This window comes from Sorex fumeus, unplaced genomic scaffold (genome assembly GCF_029834395.1).
Source record: "Sorex fumeus unplaced genomic scaffold, SorFum_2.1 ptg000037l, whole genome shotgun sequence".
NCBI lineage: Eukaryota > Metazoa > Chordata > Mammalia > Eulipotyphla > Soricidae > Sorex > Sorex fumeus.
The window spans coordinates 35,581,023-35,601,862 of NW_026606094.1; the positions used below are offsets into that span (position 1 = coordinate 35,581,023).

The 20,840-nt window shown below is 35.7% G+C and overlaps 1 protein-coding gene across 1 annotated transcript in view; it reads right to left on the bottom strand.

Annotated features, from left to right (window-relative positions):
• The window catches only part of SEMA3A (semaphorin 3A), a 232,359-nt gene that overhangs the window by 133,197 nt on the left and 78,322 nt on the right, over positions 1 to 20,840 (bottom strand). Inside the window, exon 4 of the mRNA XM_056118541.1 lies at positions 13,792 to 13,911. Within this exon, the coding sequence (XP_055974516.1) occupies positions 13,792 to 13,911 (120 nt within the window). The remainder of the gene's footprint in view (positions 1 to 13,791; positions 13,912 to 20,840) is intronic.

The following is a 20,840-nucleotide window of genomic DNA, read 5'->3' on the forward strand; positions in this document are numbered from 1 at the left end:
GGGGGGGAAGGGTGCCATGCCTGACAGTGATCAGGGCTTACTCCTGGTTCTGTGCTCAGGGATAGCTCCTGGCAGGTTCAGGAGGCCATAAAAGGTGCAAGAGATAGAACCCAGATTGGATGCATGCAAATTCTGACAGCAGAGTCATTTTCCTATATTTTCCTCATTTTCTTGGAAATAAGAATTTTATTCATACCTCTATACAACTGGTGAATGTTAGTAGCATATAATCTTAGAACTTTTATGATAAAGAGCATGAAAAATTATCACCATATAAAAACTACCATGCCATTGTATAACAATGCTTTGTTCTCTTTAACAAATTCTAGTTAGATTGTGCATTATGTAGGATGCACAGAACTGTTTTCCAGCAATTTTAATGTCTCAATATCATTAAACCTTTTGGGAAAATGATGTGTCAACAGGAAAATACTAAAGTTTCAGACTTCAAATTATTATAATATTTAATTAAGTATTATAAAAATGATTTTTTTAAAATGCCAATACAGATATGGAAGACTATCATTCAGCATTCTATCTTCGTTATCATCTGTATTGGGCCATTTATTTTAATAGCCGCTAGCTACAAATGCTATTGACCAGATGCAATACAGTCAGGTTAGTTGAGATAAGCCATCAGTGCAAAATTTTCTCTGAAATTTTAATGTAGTGTACAAATAATACAAATGTTGTTAATGATTTTATATTGATTGCACATTGATTGGTTAACACATTTGATATTTTGTGTTAAATATCCTAATAAAATTAAATTCACATACTTTTACTTTTTCTAATGTCACTACCAGAATGAAAATGCTTATAATATTCAAGTTAATATTTCCTTTGAATAGATCTAGAAAATAATCATGTAAAATATAACATAAAACAAAAATATTTAAGTAAGTATGATTTAGAATTTGTGAAGTTAAAAAGTATTTAATTACAATAGCCAGAATCCGGAAAAAACCTGAGTGCCCGAGAACAGATGACTGGTTAAAGAAACTTTGGAACATTTACACAATGGAGTACTATGTAGCTGTTAGAAAAGATGAAGTCATGAAATTTACATACAAGTGATACTACATGGAAAGTATCATGTTAAGCGAAATGAGTCAGAAAGAGCGGGATAGACACAGAAATATTGCATTCATCTGGGGAACATAAAGCAACAAAATGGGAGACTAACACTCAGGAGTGGCTGAGATTAGTACAAGGAATTTTGCTCCATGACTTGGAGGCTGGCCACACATGCTAGGGGAAAAGGAAGCTCAGATAGAGAAGAGAGTACCAAATAAAGGATGTTGTGAGGATCCTCCCAGGGTGGGAGAAGCATGCTGAAAGTAGACTATAGACCAACCATGATTGCCACTCAATGCCTCTCTTGAAAAACACAGAACCCAAAAGAAGAGAGAAAGAACAAGGGGGAATGCCCTGCCACAGAGGCAGGGTGGGATGGGAAGGATGGGGGGTGAGAGGGATGCTGGGATTCGTGGTGGTGGAGGATGGGCGCTGGTGGAGGGATGGGTACTTGATTACTGTACAACTGAAACCCAAGCACAAAAATTTGTAAGTCTATAACTGTACCTCATGGTGTTTCACTAATAAAAAAATAAAAGTAAAAATAAAGCTTACTCTCTAATTTTCAAAAAAAAAGTAATTAAGAGTAACTAATTAAGACACCACTGTAATATAGGGTAAGACGCCTACATGTGACTACTAAGGCAGGATATTTTATCTTACCTAAGAAAGTCTCTTGAATCATACAGTCATATAATTTTCTACTATGAAATTTGTATTCTATTCATTTTTTTCTGAAACTCTGAACTATTTGATTCTCGCTGTGGAAGAAAATGATTGATATGTTCTAATTGAAGAATCATTATCAGGTAGTGACTGAGCAGTATTAAAACCATACAGAGCACATGGGCTAGCCTGGAAATGCTGAATTACAAGAGTTTAAGACCCAGAGATCATTGTATTAGGACATGAGAAGCACTCACAAATATGAACACAGGAAATACATGTCCTCCTTTTTTATGCCATCAGAGTTATATTGCATCACTTATTTTCCAGAATTACCTGAATTTAAAGAATTAAAAAGTAAACTTAAACTTTTTCTTGGTTCAAATTAAATACTGACAAAACTGAAAAGCTATTCAAATTAGCAGTAGCAATGCAATGTGATTCTGATATTGTTGTATATTATGAAAAGTGGATTATTTTCTTTTAAAAATGTATATGGTTCTAGTGACCAAAAGCTTCTTTCTTGAGGTTCGGATTTGCACTGTCCTTTGTGCTCTTGGATGAATTCTTTCTCTAAACGCCTTACTCTATTTGAAATAGTGAAATATTTCTTTATAACCTTCTATAACCTTCCTTTGGATTTTACTTGGCAGGAAGATGACATTTACATATTAAGTGAACCTTTTCCTTTTCCTCATTAGTCCAAGAAATTTAAAGTATTCTTTTTGGCACTAACGTGATCAGAAGTCTCAAGCAAAGAAGGGCATGGAGTTTTAAGGTATTACATGGTTATGAGGTAGTGATCCAAATAATTTAGAAAGTACTAGTGTAACTTTTTTAGGTTATCATGAAGTATACCATAAGGGTTAACAACAAATCTGAAAGCTAACAAACTGATAGCCACTTGAAAAATTATAAGATTGAGGCAAATGTATTCTGATGTGTGTAAACTTGTTCTAAGTTTTTTTCTATTATCTTCCTGGTATCAATTTAGTGAAGCCAACAGGTTCTCGATAACCTATATACCTTAGCTGTATTTCTATCATCTTCAGAGAGTAAAAAGGGCAAGGAAAATAATAGAAAAAAAAACAGAAACAATGGATCATAGTTCAAGGATAAATATGAGGATATAATAAAGGGATCATAAAGAAAAGAGGAGCAACAGAAACGGAACAAATACTGAGCAATAAAGTACAGTACATTCCATGTGCTTTTCTTTGAAATGTAAACCTGATACCAAAAAAATGAAATATTTTATGGATAGGAATATCTATAAAATAGATTATATGGTAAATGTGAATAGGCACACTATAGCAGGCACACTGTCACTGTCACTGTCACTGTCCTCCTGTTGTTCATCAATTTGAGCAGGCCCAGTAATGTCTCCATTGTGACACTTATTACTGTGTTTGGCATATCGAATACGTCACAGATAGCTTGCCAGGCTTTGCCGTGTAGGTGAAATATTCTGGGTAGCTTGCCAGGATCTTTGAGATGGGTGGAGGAATCTAACCTGGGTCAGCCAGGTGGCCTGTGTGCAAGGCAAACGCCCTACCCGCTGTGCTATGGCTCTAACCTACTGTAAGAAAATGACATTTTAAAAATATACACCTTTGAGTCAGGCTCACTTCAGAAACAATGTCTTTTGTCCAGACTATATTTAAGTAGTCCAGAATGTTCCTGACATTCCATTTGCTCTCAGTGGAAGAACTTTTCCACACTCATGGTTGAAGTCGGCCAGCATTTGTGCCATTTGGCTAACGTTCGGTGTTATTAGAAAGATGTCATCAGTGAAGCGGAGGTGTTATAGTTGCCAACCGTCTATCTTCACTCCCATTCCTTCCCATTCCAGTCATCGCATGACATTCTCAAGGATGGCACTGAAGAGTTTTGATGAAATGATATCACCCTGCCGAATCCCTCTGTTGACATGGATGATCATTTCCTTGTAGAATGGTCAGATCCTGGTAGTGAATCCATAATACAGCTCACGGAGGATCCTGATGTACTGAGTTTGAATGCCCTGTTTGGCTAGGTTTTCGAGGACTGCTTCAGTCTCAACAGAATCAAAGGCCTTTTTTAAATCAATGAACATTAGACAGAGTGGCATCTTGTACTCCCGAGAAACCTCAAAGAGCTTGTTACCATATGGATATGGTCAATCGCGCTGAATCCTTTTCAGAACCCAGCTTGCTCGCATGGTTGTCCGTCATCTCATGTTCTACCAATCCTTTTCATGAACACTCGAGGGAACAGCTTGTAGATGACAGACAACAGGCAGATTGGGCGATAGTTGCCAACGTCGTGGATGTCTCCCTTCTTGTACAGTAGAACAGTCCTACTGGTTTTCCATTGGGGCAGAAATTTGCATTCAGACAGGTAGCGTGTGAAGAGCTGAACCAGTGTATTGATGAGTACTAATGGCAGGTTCTTCAGGTGCTTGGGTCTGACCTTGCCTGGGCCAGGTGTTGTTCCCTTCTTTACTGATGAAATTGGGTGTTGGATTTTGGAAGGGAGAATTTGGGAACAACATTTTCATCCTGAGGAATTTGGTATGTGGGCAGGTAGACGTGGCTATTGAAGAGATCCGAGTAGAAGTCATGGATAATCTTCTCGCAGATGTGATAGATGCATCAGGATATTGGAGGGCAGTCATTTTGGTCTTGTAGTCTTGTAGAAAGGTCATACTACAGCTGAATCTCATGAAGACAATGTTTATGAGAAACAGACTTGTTCCTGACATTCCATTTGCTCTCAATGGAAGAACATCTCTGAATGCAACAGTTATGTGTACCGAGGTAGAGAAGTCAATATGACGAATGGCCTGGCACTTGAGTTGTGCAGAAGGAAGAGAGCGACTTGGAATGCCTTCAAGAGCATCGAACAAATAGCTAAGAGGATGATGAATCTCCGGCTCTGGGCACATCACTTCTATTCCACTGTCCTTCCTGCATTAACATATGCCTTAGAAACCTGAGCCCTACGAAAACAGGATAAGAAGGCTATTTGGGTCTCTCAAATAGGAATCAAAAGAGTTATGCTTGGAGTATCACACTTCACTCAAGTGACAGAAAGAATCCAGAGTTCTGACCTCCATCGATGATCGACAGAATCAGGGATGCTGTCTCACTTGCCAAGGATGTTGAAAATCTGATGGGCTGGACACATAATGCAATTTGGAGACAACCGTTGGACTAGAACTGTTACCGCCTGGATTCCACGGGACGTCAAAAGATCCCAGGGCTGCCCTCCTACGAGATGGTCAGACTTCTTAGTCAAGGCCCTGAATGATTGGTTTGAGACTCTTCGTGTTCCTGGAGTGAGCAGATGCCATTGGGCTAAACTAGCATGCAACAGGGACGAATGTAGACATTACTGGTGACCACTCTAGCAAATTGATGAGTAATGAGATATCAAGTGATCAAGTAATGAAGATTTAAGTAGTTCATGAGGAACCTCTACTAAGAAACCAACTTTTATACAGTTTTTTTTTTTGCTTTTTTAGGTCACACCCAGCAATGCACAGGGGTTATTCCTTGCTCTGCACTCAGGAATTACTTCTGGCAGTGCTCAGGGGACCATATGGGATGCTGGGAATTGAACCTGAATTGGCCGCATGTAAGGCAAATGTCCTACCTGCTGTGCTATTGCTCCAGCTCCTTATACAGAGTTTTGTGTGTGTGTGTGTGTGTGTGTGTGTGTGTGTGTGTGTGTGTGAACCATAAAACTAAAATATATAGCCAAATACTGCATAAATTAAGCACTGAGTGACAACATTTCTACTTTTATCTGTCTTTGTCCTTAGAATAAAAATAGTAAGATATTGTGAGAAAAATTACTTTCTACAATTGAACCAAGTATGTGTTAGGAGCCAAAGGATGCTCATAGGATACACACAGGACTTATATAACAAACATAAAGGACAACTGAGTGAGTGAAAAAATGAAGTTGCAATATAAAACAATGTAAATAAAGGAGATGGGAGGAGAAAAAAGAAATCATTGTAATAAGTGTATTGAAATGATGGGTTTGGGGTAGGGTCTCCCAGGCAGTGTTCAGGATGCTTTGAGTCCCCTTCTGGTGAATCTTGGCCAAGCAAGTCAGAGATTTGATTTGAGGATCTGAGAAGGCAGCGCTGGTCACGAAGACCATGTGGTGAATTGAATTGGTGTTGGCTACACGTACAATGCCCTGTACTATCTCTCATGCCCTTGGTTATATTTTAAAATTTTACGAAAGTATTTGTGAAACTTCTTTTAAATCCAGTCTTATTTCTAAACATAATAAGTCATCCTACTACTAACTTACCTATTATTAATTTTGATAAACTCTTTCTGATCATAAGATCCATGGATACATATTTGTGAGCAAAGCTCCTGACAGTTTATGAGCTGTGCTTTCCCTCCAGTACCAAAGTAGGATATTAAAAAGTATGAATTTGGAATATAATCGATAGTATTGTTTATAAATCTTGGCAATTTATACAGGCCTGGCTTCTAACATAAATGAAGTTTTAAAAGATTAGAAAAGGAAAGCATAGGGAACTTGATGACCTTGTTCTAACCACATTGTGTCAGGTCAGAGTACAAATGTAAACACACTGCTTCTGCTGGAAATAATGAATTGACCATGTTTTCCTGACATTTCCAACCTAGCTCAGCCTAGTACAAAATAAATGCATTCTTAATGTGTGAGCTGAAAAAGATTGTCAGCTGTACCAACGCAATTTCTCATTGCCTTTTATTTTAACCAAAATATCCAAATCTCTATGCTTTATTATCTTCTCTTAGTAATAAATGTGTGCCCTGTTGACTTAACAACATAATTCTTTGAGAGAGATAACTTAATTAAAAGAGGTTATATTAGATGTATAAATTAGTCAACAAAGTACTAGCTACCACTTTAATAGAATTTTGTCCTCAGGGACTGTTACTAAGAGATTTGATTTAAATTTTTATATTAAAACAAACTCATTCTTGAAAGAGAAGCACCAAACATTTTATTTCCTATCTAGATATAATGCTTGTCATTGTAAAAATGGCCTTAGAGATAGTCATTAAGCTTCATTGCATTTTCTTAATGTTCCTTTAGTTCTATCATAAATTGAGATGATGACATTATGAGAGTATTTATAGAGTTAATATTTTCCAGCTCTCATATCGTCCATCTTTCTCTCTATTTCCTGCCCATTACATGGAAAGACCCATTTGGAATATGAGAAAACATCCAGATACTTAGAAAAGTTATACTCCTCCAAAATCCATACATTTTTTTTAACTAACAGATGTAAATTTGAAGGAGAAATACCATATACCAAAAGCCTTTGGGGAGTATTCTGTCTCTTAAGGATGACTTACACTTTTCATTTGAATGGCATGGATGCAGAGAGTTTAAATTCAAAATTCATCTGTACTCTTGTTCTGAATCATTCCTTCTGTGAACTCCGTGCATTTTTTATAATAAACATACACATGTGTATGAAGTATGTGACCTTATTGGTAGTTATCTACAGTGTCAAGTACTACTGGCAGATTCCCAAAAATTGATTGACATACATCTTACAGAACTGGAGTTAATTAATATGTCTACCAACTCCCAAATGTACAACAGGAAAGAGAAAATCTGTTTAATACAGTAATTGATGGCATACTGTGTGTGGTCAGAATGCTTCCCCTACACAGCAAGGGAAGACTTTGAAACACAATATTTAGAAATGTAAACATTGCTATTAAAATGCTAGGAGAATAAAACAAGCTCTATTTTCCTAACTGGGATGCAAAAATGATGGGGTTATTTGAAAACTATAATTATTTTAAATTAGCAATTAGTAATTTCTTTCTATTAGAGTTAAAGCTATAGATAATAAAGACTGCTTAATTTGCTTTGAACAATCTTGGCAATTCGATATAAGACAATGAATTATTTTTAGAGAAGAAAATTGCAATTAGAAAAAGTAAAAAATATTCTTCATCACTTATCAAAAAATGATAAACTTACAGTACCTGTACCATAAACCATAATGGCAAAAAGAAGAAAGGCGATAAGAAAGGGAGGGGAGAGAATGAGAGAGAGAAAGAGAGAGAGAAAGTGAGAGAGAGAGACAGAGACAGAGGAGAAAGAAAGAGGAGAAAGAGAGAAAGAGAGAGGAGAAAGAAAGAGGGAGAGGGAGAAAGAATGAGAGAAGAAAGTGTCTGCCACAGAGGCCGACTGATGGGTGGGGTGGAAGGAGGGAATTGGGAATATTAGTGGTGGGAAATGTACACTGTGAAGGGAAGGGCATTGGAACATTATATGACTGAAGCCAATTCATGGACAACTTTGTAACTGTTTATCTCACAGTGATTAAAAATTTGTTTAAAGGAAAAAAGAAATATAAGTCAAACAATGGGATAACATCTTATGATAGAGACTATCACACATCAAAAAGAATAAAAATAGTCACATAGCATGGATGTGGGAAATAAGAGACCCTCACCTACTGTTGATGGGAATATTGAGTGGGGTTCAACTCATTTTGGAAAAAATATGGACATTTCTCAAAAGACTGAAAATTGAGCTCCCATATGACTCATCAAGTCCAATTCTTAGCCTCTACTCCAAGTACCAATAAAACCCTCTATTCAGAAAAGACATTTGTACTCCTATGCTCACTGCAGTACTATTCACAATTGCCAAAATCTGAAAACAACCCTAGTGTCTCTGACTGGATAAAGAAACTGTTATATAAATACTATAGAATACCAGTTGGCTATAAGAAAAGATGAAATTGTGCAATTTATCACTATGTGGATGGAACTAGAGAGAATCATGCTTGGTGAATTTAGCCAGAAGAAGTACAGCTACAGAATTATCTCTCATATGTGGGATATAAAGAAAAGGCAACAGAACAAGAACTGTCTGCAGGATTAAGCTTACCATGGAAAGGAGACAGAGTAGGGGGTATGGGATTTGGCAGGGAGAAAACTTCAGACAACCACTAGAAGACATTCTGGTAGAGCGTGTTGTAATGGAACATTGTATGCACACAACTCTTTTATTAACAGCAATGTAAATCACAGTGAATAAAAAATAAATTTATTATATAAGACTGAATGTCAAATTGTCCACAAAAGGTGCGCTAAAAGCAAAACATATTTTGGCACAACACTTTATTTCTAACATGTATAGCTAAATTGAAGTTTAAAAATAAAATGATCACATAATTTTCTGAAATGTGGGACAATTAGCAGAAATTATATATGCTTCTTCTAAACTAAAATCCAGAAATATATATCTAGTTCAATATGAAAAGCCATGTTTGTGAATGAAAGTTACTATATTTAAATACATGAGAATTTATGAACTTTAACCAACAATTCTAGCCACCGTCTTTATTGTGGTTTTATTTCTTATTCTTCCATTTTTTTCAGTACTGCCATTCTTTTATTAAGAGCATAAAGAACGTATTGTCACTTAACGAACTTCACAAGCATTTATGGCTGTGGAAATCTAAGAGTAGCATTTTTAGTACCAGTAGATCAACATAAAACTTTTTTTTTCTCTGTATAGACGACTTAAGTTTTGAAAATCAAATTTTATGTCAAAGACAGAAGCTTTCTTGATAATATCTTTCCCAGAATTTCCTAGGTTGACTGTCTAGACTGTTCCAAATTCCCCAAGTAATTGCATAATCATCTTTTCTCTGATCTCCTAAACAGTTTGAAACAGTATTTCTCAACAGGCAGCCGTCATGAAAATCAAGATAACTGAGCTTCTGATGGAAAAACTTTCTCAGTCTTTAACTCAAAGACTGAGTTTCAGAGCCTCATGTGCACCTCAACATTTTACCTTAGAAGATGGCAGAAAAGAAGCTTTATTTATTGATACCAGTGAAGAAAATGGTCTTGTCTATTTTCCTAGTTATTGGCCTGACTTTGGAAACCAGAAGGCATGAAAGAGTAAAAGAAATAAGATGTGTTTTGATAAAGAGAAACTTCCAAGAGGAAAATCAAAACACTGGGGGGGGGGGGTGATATACTGATACAGTCTAATGCATGGTATTTTAATTTAAATTACAATCAAGATTGCTTAATCATCAAATTTAAAAGCAGACGAAAGGCTAGAGAAATAGTACAGGGGTTAACGTACTTGCCTTGTATACATTTAACCCTAATTTGGTCCCTGGCATCACAAGGAGTGATCCCTGAGGACAGGGCCAGAAGGAAACCCTAAGCCTCAAGAGGAGTGACCCCTAAACTAAACAGCAAACAAACAAAATAAATAAAATAAAAGCAAAGGAAATATGGTAAATCAGAATCATCTGACAATAAGAGACCAGTGAAGTAATTCAGTCTCTGTCAATAGGAAGTGACTTTTAAGAAGCTAAGGTAGAAAACAGGAAAATAACCAGTGGTCCAGGTCGCATGCCTGTGCCCTTAGATCCTGAGCAACACACTGCAAGCATAGTCTTGGAGGTTCCACACACCGTCAGGGTGGCCCTGGCAACCCTCAATACCACCCGGCTTAGCAACAACCAAATGCCAGCTTACCAGATTAAGAATCTAACGTACCAAACTGAAGTCAAACAAAAGCCCTGAAATCTGAGATGAGAGGAAATTATTTCAATAATCATAGTATCAGCTTCTAAAGCCTCACCACCACCCCACTAACCAAAGTCAATGGATTCTTCCCTCCTTGAAGAGTTGGAAGGCAATTGGATGTAATAAATCAATCTCTCACTAAAAATATGGTCACTAAGGAAAAATGAAGTTTAGTTTAGTTTTTTGGTTGTATTGGGATGCCCCAGAGCACACCTAGCAGTGCTCAGGAGACCATGCAGTGCCAGGGATCAAACCCTGGCATACTGCTTGTAAAACATGCATTTCAACTTATTGAGTTATCTTTCAAGTCCTGATTTTGTTTACTTTTATTTTACATGTTATAAGATAGTCTCAATGAGGTTAAATTATTTCTCAGTGCTGCACAACTAGGGAATTTTAGAGTAAGAAAAGTAGACAGATGTGACACCAAGGTCTACATTTTTTTACACCAGTCTGTGTCAGCTTAGTTCTGACTATGTTGTCTGGTACAGCATGATTCCGTACACCCATTTAAGAAAAGTATATTTGAACTCACAAATGAATCTCGGAACCGAGCAGCTCACTGCAGAGGTTTCTCCGGACCCTAATTATTTAAAATTTTAGAATTCCAGGAGTGCATTTTGAAATTGCAGGACATCTATGCTAATCATAACAAGCAATACAAAATAAATTATCTAGCATCTGCCTGTGGGGTAGGCTTGAATGGTAGTGGGAAATTTGAAATAAAGGTGGTAGGAAGGTGTAATGGTGGTGGGATTGGTGTTGAAATGTTGAATGTAATCAATTATAGTGAACAACTTTATGAAAATAAAATTTATTTTAAAAAGTACATTCCCGGGGCTGGAATGATAGCACAGCAGGGAGGGTGCTTGCCTCACACACAGCCAACCAGGGTTCGATTCCCAGCATCCCATATAGTCCCCTGAGCACCGCCAGGAGTAATTCCTGAATGCAGAGCCAGGAGTAACCCCTGTGCATTGCCGAGTGTGACCCAAAAAGCAAAAAATAAATAAATAAATGTATATTCCTAGGTAAAAGGACTTGTCTAAACTTTCCTGTTAACAGAGCAGTGGAGCAATCACTCTGTGCCCACATTTCAGAGTATTTGGCTATCGACAAATAGGAAGAGTATAAAAAGTTATGTGTAGGAAATTGCATACTCTAAGTACAAAATTACCTAAATTTTTCAACACAAACAACTCTTGGGATTTATTTATTTGTTTATTTATTTAGCTTTTTGGATCAAACTCGGCAATGTACAGGGGTTATCCTGGCTCTGCACTAAGGAATTACCACTGGCAGTGCTCAGGAGACCATATGGGATGCTGGGAATTGAACCCGGGTTAGCCACATGCAAAACAAATGCCCTAGCCACTGTACTATTGCTCTAACCCCAACTTTTGGGATTTAAAAAAGAGAACCCAAAGCATAATATAGAAAGTAGGGCTCTTGCCTTGCACATAGCAGACCTGGGTTTGATGCCCAGTGTCCCATATGGTCCCCTAAATATGGTATGGAATAATTCCTGAGTGCAGAGGCAGGAGCAACCTGAGATTGCTGTATGTGGCCCAAAAGACAGACAGACAGACAGACAAACAGAGAGAGAGTGAGAGTGAGAGAGAAAGAGAGAGAGTATGTGTGTGCGTGCATATTAGAGACAGAAAGGGAGAAAGGGAGGGAGAGAGACAGAGAGAGAGAAAGAGGAGAGAGAGAGAGAGAGAAGATTCAGTGGGCAATGGACTAATGAGGTTGCTTTGTTAGCGTTTCCCTTACCTGTGAGACCTGGGAAATGGTTTAATCCTTTCAGATTCATCAGAAAAGTGATAATAGGTGTGTTTACTTAAAAATTGTATTCTTGGGTCATGAGAGAGAGAGTATAAGGGTTAATGTACATACATGAGCTTTACCCTGGTTAGGTTTACCCTATGTCACACAATCCTAGTGTTGATACGCAGACAGGTCCCTGTGCTCTACTTGAGTGGTCCTGGAGGAACCCAAGAATCTCCATCATAGTGGCCTGGATCCAATCAAGCAACTCTGCATCCACATACTCAAGAGTTGGCCTCCTTGGCCAGATTCACCAGAAGTGACTTAGCAGGTCCTTTGAACACCACTTGAAAGCTTCACCCCCACAATAAAAATAATAACAGAATAAGATAAGTTTGGATTTTCGATTATGCCCAGTGTTACTCAGGGCTGGAGCGACAGCACAGTGGGTAAGGAGTTTGCCTTGCACACAGCCGAGATGGCCAACCCAGGTTCAATTCCTCTGCTCCTCTCAGAGGACACAGCAAGCTATGGAGAGTATCTCGGCAAGCTCCGTGACATATTTGATATGCCAAAAACAGTGACAACAAGTTTCACAATTTGTTGTGAGATGTTACTGGTGCCCGCTTGAGCAATCAACGAACAATGGGAGGACAGTGCTACAGTGCTACAAGATAAATTATGACTACATTATCTAAGATGTTTGTGAGTATAAAAAAGATGCAAAACAAACTTCTGATTTCTAAGTTTTGGTGTTGAAAAAACACACTTTTGACATTTTAAAATACCTTAAATTTGTTTTTTAAAAGAGTTTAGAGCTTAAATTACAAAAGAGTGGCTAACATGCAAATTATATTATCTTTAGGAAACCAGAAATATTCCTGAAACAAATCTCTTTGTTGCTGTTGCCTAGTATTTTTGAATTCCAATTTGGAAAAAAAATAAAAAACTGTCAAGTGATTTTCTCACCACATGAACACTTTTGTTCTTAGGATTTTGAGCCAAAGTATAAAAAGAAAAAAAAGGCATTTAACTGAAGGCTATTGTTAAGTCAAATCCACAGAATAACTTTCAACTTAGAAGTTTTCTCTTTAAATATTTTTATTTCAGTTTTTTATTTAAATTTACCAACTGTAAATTTCCTTAGTATATTTTAGGCATAAACCAACTTCTAGGAACATTAGATTAATGAATTTTTGCTCTTTTTCTAATCTATCAGAATAAGAACAAAACATCTATAAGATCAACATTTAGTTGAGCAAGAACACAAACACAAATAATTTAGGCCACAGGAGTGTGCATGTATGACGTCCTTTCTTAATCTGCGGGCAGAAGAAAACAACTGGGGTGGCAGACACTTCTGGCTGAGGATGGAAGGGAGGGGGAAGCTGGCAGTACACAAATGAAGAACACAGTACACATTTGGCCTGCTGACATCTACTGCACATGCGCAATAGATGGGCTTTAGCAATCCAGGGCAAAAGCAAATGCTTTCTTCCTCCCTTCCTCCTGCTCCATTGCTCTTGAGTAATTGTCTCATTCTTTTTCCATTCACAGATTAAAATTAATAATAACACCTGAATTTGTGGTAGGTCCCACTGAATAGCAAACCAAAGGCTAAATTAGCTGAAGAAATTAGTAATAAAGCATTTGAATAGGAAGGGGTCAGGGACACAAATTATATTTTAAAAGACAGTTTTACCTCAGGATGATGTCCAATTTCAATGTAGGTGCAAATTGGATGAAAAGCCCCTGTTCCACAGGCATACAAGTGGGTCTGATTATAAGCTTTAAGCACCTTGATGAAATTAGCACATTCTTTCTGTAAGACAAAAGAAAAATCAGTGAGTTCTAGCAGTCAGCATGCTGAGGTATCCTCTGGGGTGCTAGGCATGCTTGAACAGATTTATTTTCTTTTGTGTAATTTTCACAACTTTTTGGAAGCTTAATATCCTATTGTTTTCTCATATCATTACATAAAATAAAAAATGTATATATATTGCTCTTTGATAGTTAAATATAATATTTTCTACCATAGTAGTTTATCAAAATTCTATGTAATTCATTTACGCAGAACTAAAATGAAATTGCCTTCTTAAAACTGAGTGATATTGGTTTCTCACAGTGTATAGATTTCATGTTGTGGCATAAAATTTCTGTGCCTACGTGTGAGACTCAGCAATCATCAAATTGCTAAGATATCATAATCAAATAATATAAAAAAGAAAGAAGAATGCCATTATAGATGATCAATCATTAGTTAATTTTATAGAAAAATAGAATGATATTTAATAAATTATCTAAATTCCGTGGTGAATTTTTCTTTATAAAAATTAATTTTGAACATAAATTTAGAAAAACTAAAGGATAACAAGGTGAACTTTAATATCTTTCGGGGCTGTAGTGATAGCACTGCAGGTAGGGCATTTGCCAAGCATGCAACCAACCTGGGTTCGATTCCCAGCATCCCATATGGTCCTCTGAGCCCATCAGGAGTAATTCCTGAGTGCATGAGCCAGGAGTAACTCCTGTACAACATCGAGTGTGAGCCCCCCAAAAAAAACTTTAGAAAACATAATAATAGTCAAAAACTTTGAAAACTATATGAAATCTGCTTGCAATAAGGCCTCTACCTCTGGATTCTAGGGAGGTCAATGGACTTCTCTCTATATGTCTCCATAGTCTAAGAGGTAATATCTCTATCAAAGTTGAGCTAGAAAAGATGGTAGAGTTTAGAATTACATTTAATTCATAATATCATATCATAGAGTGAGTGACTAAAATTAATTTTGAAGGTGTTTCTAGACATCTGAAAATCACGTTTGATTTTTCAATAAGCCATGGATCCCTCATTGTAAGAGCAGTTTTGAAAGAAAATTCTGACATTCTCTTATTATTTAAAGAATTTTTTATATCTGCATAATTTTATTTTCTAAATAACATACAAAATAAATAGATAGACATTTTTATTTTCAACATATGCTATCATAGCTGTAGATCCTGTGAAAAGAAATGTTTTTCCATGGACATACAGGAATCTTAGAATTTTGTTTCTGCTGATAAAAGATAGCCAAAGAAAAAGTTGGTTATTCAAAATATAAGATGGATAATTCTGGCCAAAAATATCTAAATCAGGAAAGATTTCATTATTTTAAAAAATGTATTTTTTAATGGTGAGATTCAATTTATTTACTTATTTATTTAATTTGAGGTGTCATGATTTACAACACTGTTCATGACAAAGTTTCATGAATACTAAACCTCCACCAAAAGGGTTTCTTTGAAAAGAATCTATGTCAATATTTTAATGCTTTTTAATGAAAAAGAAAGAAAACCCAACTTTAAAGGTAAGTTCCAGTACAATGTAAAAGCTCCTGACCACTGCCTAATGTCTTTAAGAATGAACAAAATATTAAAAAATGTAAAAGTATGATCTACTCACAATATAACAAAACCTCAAAATTTGAAACATATTATAGAAGATGATTTTATTATAGCAGGAAAATATAAACTTTTAAGTTATTATACTCATGATTTTTAATGTGTGCTGAATCTAGAGTGGTAATTAAAATAAACATCTATTCTCCCCATTATTATGCCAGTTATATTGTGAATTTTCCCTTTGTAAAGTATTATGTATAATATGTAAGCTAAATATTATATGTAAACAAACACATAAATCGTGCTTCCAAATCAACTGATTTGCAAGTTATTCTGAAGAAACTTACCTTAGCTTAAGAGATACATGTGAATCACTATAATTCACTTAAATATAGTACATCTTGTGCAAAGCTGTGAAACAGATATAACTTAATGTCTGAGACTCTTAGCAACAAATTCCTCATTTTGTAATACTTTTACCTTGCCTAAGAGGAAAAGACAGGGCAGTTGGTCAATGAAAACAGGTTGAGGAGAGAGAACCATTTGACAAACTCATTTACAAAGGGATCTCCCTAAGGATTTATTTGTATTTAAGAGAGAGAGAGAGAGAGAGAGAGAGAGAGAGAGAGAGAGAGAGAGAGGGTCACTTGCAAAGAAGTAATTTTTTAGGAAAATACTTTCTGGTATCCCTTACTTTGAAATATGTAGGTGGCCACAAACTCTGCTTTCATAGAAAGACAGCCATCCCTGATTGTAGGCTCAATATTATAGCATTGAAGATTATAAATAACCAACTCCAACACCATATGTTAAAATCAAGAAATTGGCTGTGTGTAGATTGGTAAGCAAATGAATATTCTAATAAATAATAGCAGCAGATGCAGATGGATGTCTTGTTCATTTTAGAAAAGAATACGGCGTCCAATTGTTTGCCATTCAATTTTGAACACAAACTAAACTTTCAATTTCATTAGAAACAGCTTAGTTTATTCTAGAAATGTGAGACTAGAACTTATGTGTCCAGGGAATAATATTGAGAATATGATATTTATGAACAAAAATATAAGTTGACGTCACCTGCTGTGTCTGTTAGATAACTGATTCATAATAAAAGTGTCTGTAATGACTGGCATTTAAAATTATGGAATTCAACCACACTGAGTATCATACTTTTAATTTGTTCTCTAGTAACTGCAAAAAAAAAAAGCAAAAAATAATACAAAAAAACAACCACTCATCTATATGACAACTATTCCTTTACAGAACTGCTAGGGAAAAAATCACTCACAAGACTATAGCTGTGAAACCTGGCAAAAGGTTCTACAGAGAATGCTGATAAGGGAGTCTATCTGTGTTACAAAGCAACTAGACCCACCCTATTGGCCTCAGGCCTGGAATGATACCATTCATTTCCCTACTGATCCCTCCCAGTTGGCAGTGGGTTGTATTGTTGCCATGCCCAGAGGCTAGCTCAATATTATTGTGAAGAGAAGGTCTTTGCAAACAGAATAGAGAGAAATTTCTGGGGCTTAGAGTGTGCTACGACACTTAAAAGAAAGAAATTAAAGGAAATACTTTCAAAATTGGTTTTAAAAAAAAGCAGTGTGAAAACTCATCAACAATAATTGAGGAGGTTACAATTAAAAGAACTGGACAGAGAAGAAGCAAATCCTTGAAAGAAACCTTGTTAGGAAGGATTTGTTCACTAAATAGAAAATCTACACAAAAGAGTATCAATCCTGTCATTCATTTGTGTTCATTCTCTATCTTGCAGCTCCCAAGGTTTATGAGCACTCCAAAACAGGATATTCATTTTATTTAGAAGCAGCCTGGACATTCCTCTAAAAAAGAAGGAAGTGTGGCAGAAAAAGGAAACGTACTTCACACATTTCTGCTCTAGGGAGACAGGAGAAGAGTGTTTCTGACCTTTCTTTGAACCATGACGATTCTTAAAACTCAGAATGTAATGTACTTTTTGGCATTAAACTACTGCACTGCTCTGCTCAGCACTGGCGGATTTACAACGTAATAAAGAGAATGTAATCAGTTCAAAATGAATACATTTTTCAAACCTTGATCCTTTTTGGAATTTAAGTTGATATACACAGACAACTTTAGCAACAAGTTGGTTTCCCAAGAGTCAGACAACTATATTGACCTCTTATTTTTCTGAAACGTTCTCCAGACCACTTTATAAATTGTTAACTTGGTCTAGCGGTAAAAGTAAAGTCAGTTGTAAGCCAGTATACCCCAAGGCCACACCTGAGTAGGAATGATTCATCATCCCCAATGAAAAATCATTTACACTTGTTTTTTAAGACTTTTCAGTGCATTCATATCAAATGCATAGAGGAATTATGCATAGAGGTATTGACCTGAAAAAATAAATTTCAAAGAAATATCTACCCCTAGAAAAAGATATAGGAGCCAAACGCACAGTAATTCAAAAACAAACAGTACAAATATGTAGCACTGATTAAACTGTGTTACGCAGACTTTTCCCGGACGGTTACAAAAATAAAGTCCATCCATCTGTCAAAACAACTGCTCCATGCATGAAAATTAAAACAGAACTTAGGTGTTTTCAACTAACTTCCGATAATTATACCTTACACAAAAGAATATAATTTACCTCCAATTCTAATTATCTCCTTGCATATTCTTAAATTTGGATGAAACAGTGAAATTTTATTCCAAATAAAAAGAGAAAACAAGAGAACTTTGGAAAGACGAATAAACTCTATTCAAATGTATTCAGTTCAGGATGAAATCAAACAACTCGCTCTGGTTCAAATATAAATCAGCCTAAAATGAGTGGGTATAGCATAGCATGGCCTCAGGTCACTGAACATTCATTTAAAAACATCCCATCAATAGTGTATGAAGAAATATTTTATTGTATAATCAGGCAGCTGGGAAAGCAAAGGAAGTCTTACCCTATCATAATAGGAAGATACATTTTTTTGCATGAAAATCCACTAATAAGTTTAATTCCTGAAATTAATCTACTCACTTTCTTTTTTCTCTGGTCAATTCATTTGGCAAGCTAGCTGAATATAAGAACTCTTTGTGCCACAGGAGTAATCCATGAGATTGCTCCTGTCACTTATTTCATTTCTTTCTCTATTAAAGTTGTTCCATACTTATATGGCAATAATGTTTTGTCTTATTTTCTTTAATGCTATGTGACTATAGCTGTGATCAGATCACTCAGAATTATGTCTTTCTAATACGTCAACATTCACGAAGGGTGTTAGAAATTTTTTCTTTAAAGAAACACATGTAGTAAAACTTAGATTTAACTGTTCTGATTATAATATTCAATTTATTATTGAATATCTATGGGGATTTTTTTAAAAAAATTTCTTTTGAAATGGTGAAAGGGATATTTTATCCATTTGGTGAGATATTTTCACCTTCGCTATTAAGAATATAATAGATTCATCTTTCTACATTAATGATTTATTTATTATTTTTGTTTAATACTATGCTTTTAAGATATTGATTTTCATTAGGACACCAAAGTTAACATTATTTAGAGGCCTGCATTATTTATCTATGCAAGCCAATTATATTAATTGAACTATATTGTCTTTGTAAATGTTAATAAATAAAATATTGTACGTAGAGGCAATGACCTGATAGAATAAATGAAGACTCCTTCACAAGACTCCATTATCATTTTATTTCAATGATGTGTGGTGGAGGGTCTTGGGCACCTAGATGGTGGTAAGTGCAGTAACTGTATATATCAAAACTACCAACACTATTACAGTATTGCAACCACGTTACCTAAACTGTCACTGTCACTGTCACTGTCCTCCCGTTGTTCATCAATTTTCTCAAGCGGGCGCAGTTACGTCTCCATTGTGAGATTTTGTTGTTACTGTGTTTGGCATATCAAATACGTCACGAGTAGCTTGCCAGGCTCTGCAGTGCGGGCAAGATACTCTCGGTAGCTTGCCGAGCTCTCCGAGAGGGGCGGAGGAATCAAACTCGATTTGGCCATGTTGGTTGCGTGCAAGGCAAACGCCCTATCTCTCCAGTCATGTTACCTAAACTAAAATAATAAAATATTTACATACTGAAAAAAAAACCTTAAAAAGGTACCATTAGTCTAGTTTTCAACCTCTAGACTGAATCTCTATTTTGAAACTTTAGAAACATTGTTTAAATTTTATGGAATTTTTCCCCCCAAATTACTTAGAACCTTCCAACTTGATCAAAATGATAATACATATAGGCACTTATTCCACAGATCATTCATTGTCCAGATGAGTGCTTTAACTATTTAAAATAGGTTTGAAAAGGAATGAGAAGAACCCACTGACAAAGGAAATAAAAGCAGAAATAAACACATAAGACTATGTCAAAACAAAAATGATACCTAAAAAAGTACTGACCAGAAGAAAATTTTTGCAATGCATACATCAAATTGAGATTCAAGATATGTAAAGTACTCGCACAACTAAACAATAAAATAATCCCATTAGAATGTGGGGAGAGGATGTGAACAAATTTCCTCAAAGAAGATAGAAAGAGGACTAACATGTTCATTAAAATGCATTCATTATCAATTATCAAAAAAAATCAAATCAAAATGACAAGGAAGTATCAACTCCACGAGTGAAAAGCAGTCTATATCAGAAGGTCTACAACAGTAGGTGTTGGCAGGGATATGATAAAAATGAACTCTCATGTAGTGCTGAAGAAACTTTTATATGACTCATCCTTTTTGGAAAGAGATTTGGAATCTATAGAAAATAAAAAATAGAGCTTCCTTTTGACCCTAATATTCTCTACTGGGCATCTACTAACCAAAACATAAAACATTAGTTTGAAAGGACATATACACATCTAAATGCATCTCAGCATTACTTACAATACTCATAATCTGTAAATAACCCACATGTCCTAAAACAGATAAATGGATAAATAATGGATGATAAATACATACAATGTAATATTATGAAGCTTTGAGAAAGGATGAAATCTTGATACAAATTTAATGGAATTGGAGGATGTAAAATTAAGAGCAGTCAGAAAGAAAAAAAAGGTTCATGGTCTTTATCACATGCAAAATATAAAGAAATTAAAAAAGAGAATAATCAACCCTCAATGGAACAAATCCTGAAACATGCTCAATGAAATTGGGAACTAAGAAAGCTAAGGAGGGAGCACAAATTTCTTAGGGGAAATATCAAATTATATAGACATACTGGTGCTGGTCATTGTGTAGCAGAACTGAAAGTAGCCAACAATAAGATCAATATTTACTGAAAATTATGATATCTCGATAAAAATATTTGGAATTTGAAAAGTTCAAAAATAAAGAAACTTTGATTAATTTTACTTTGAAATACTTACCTC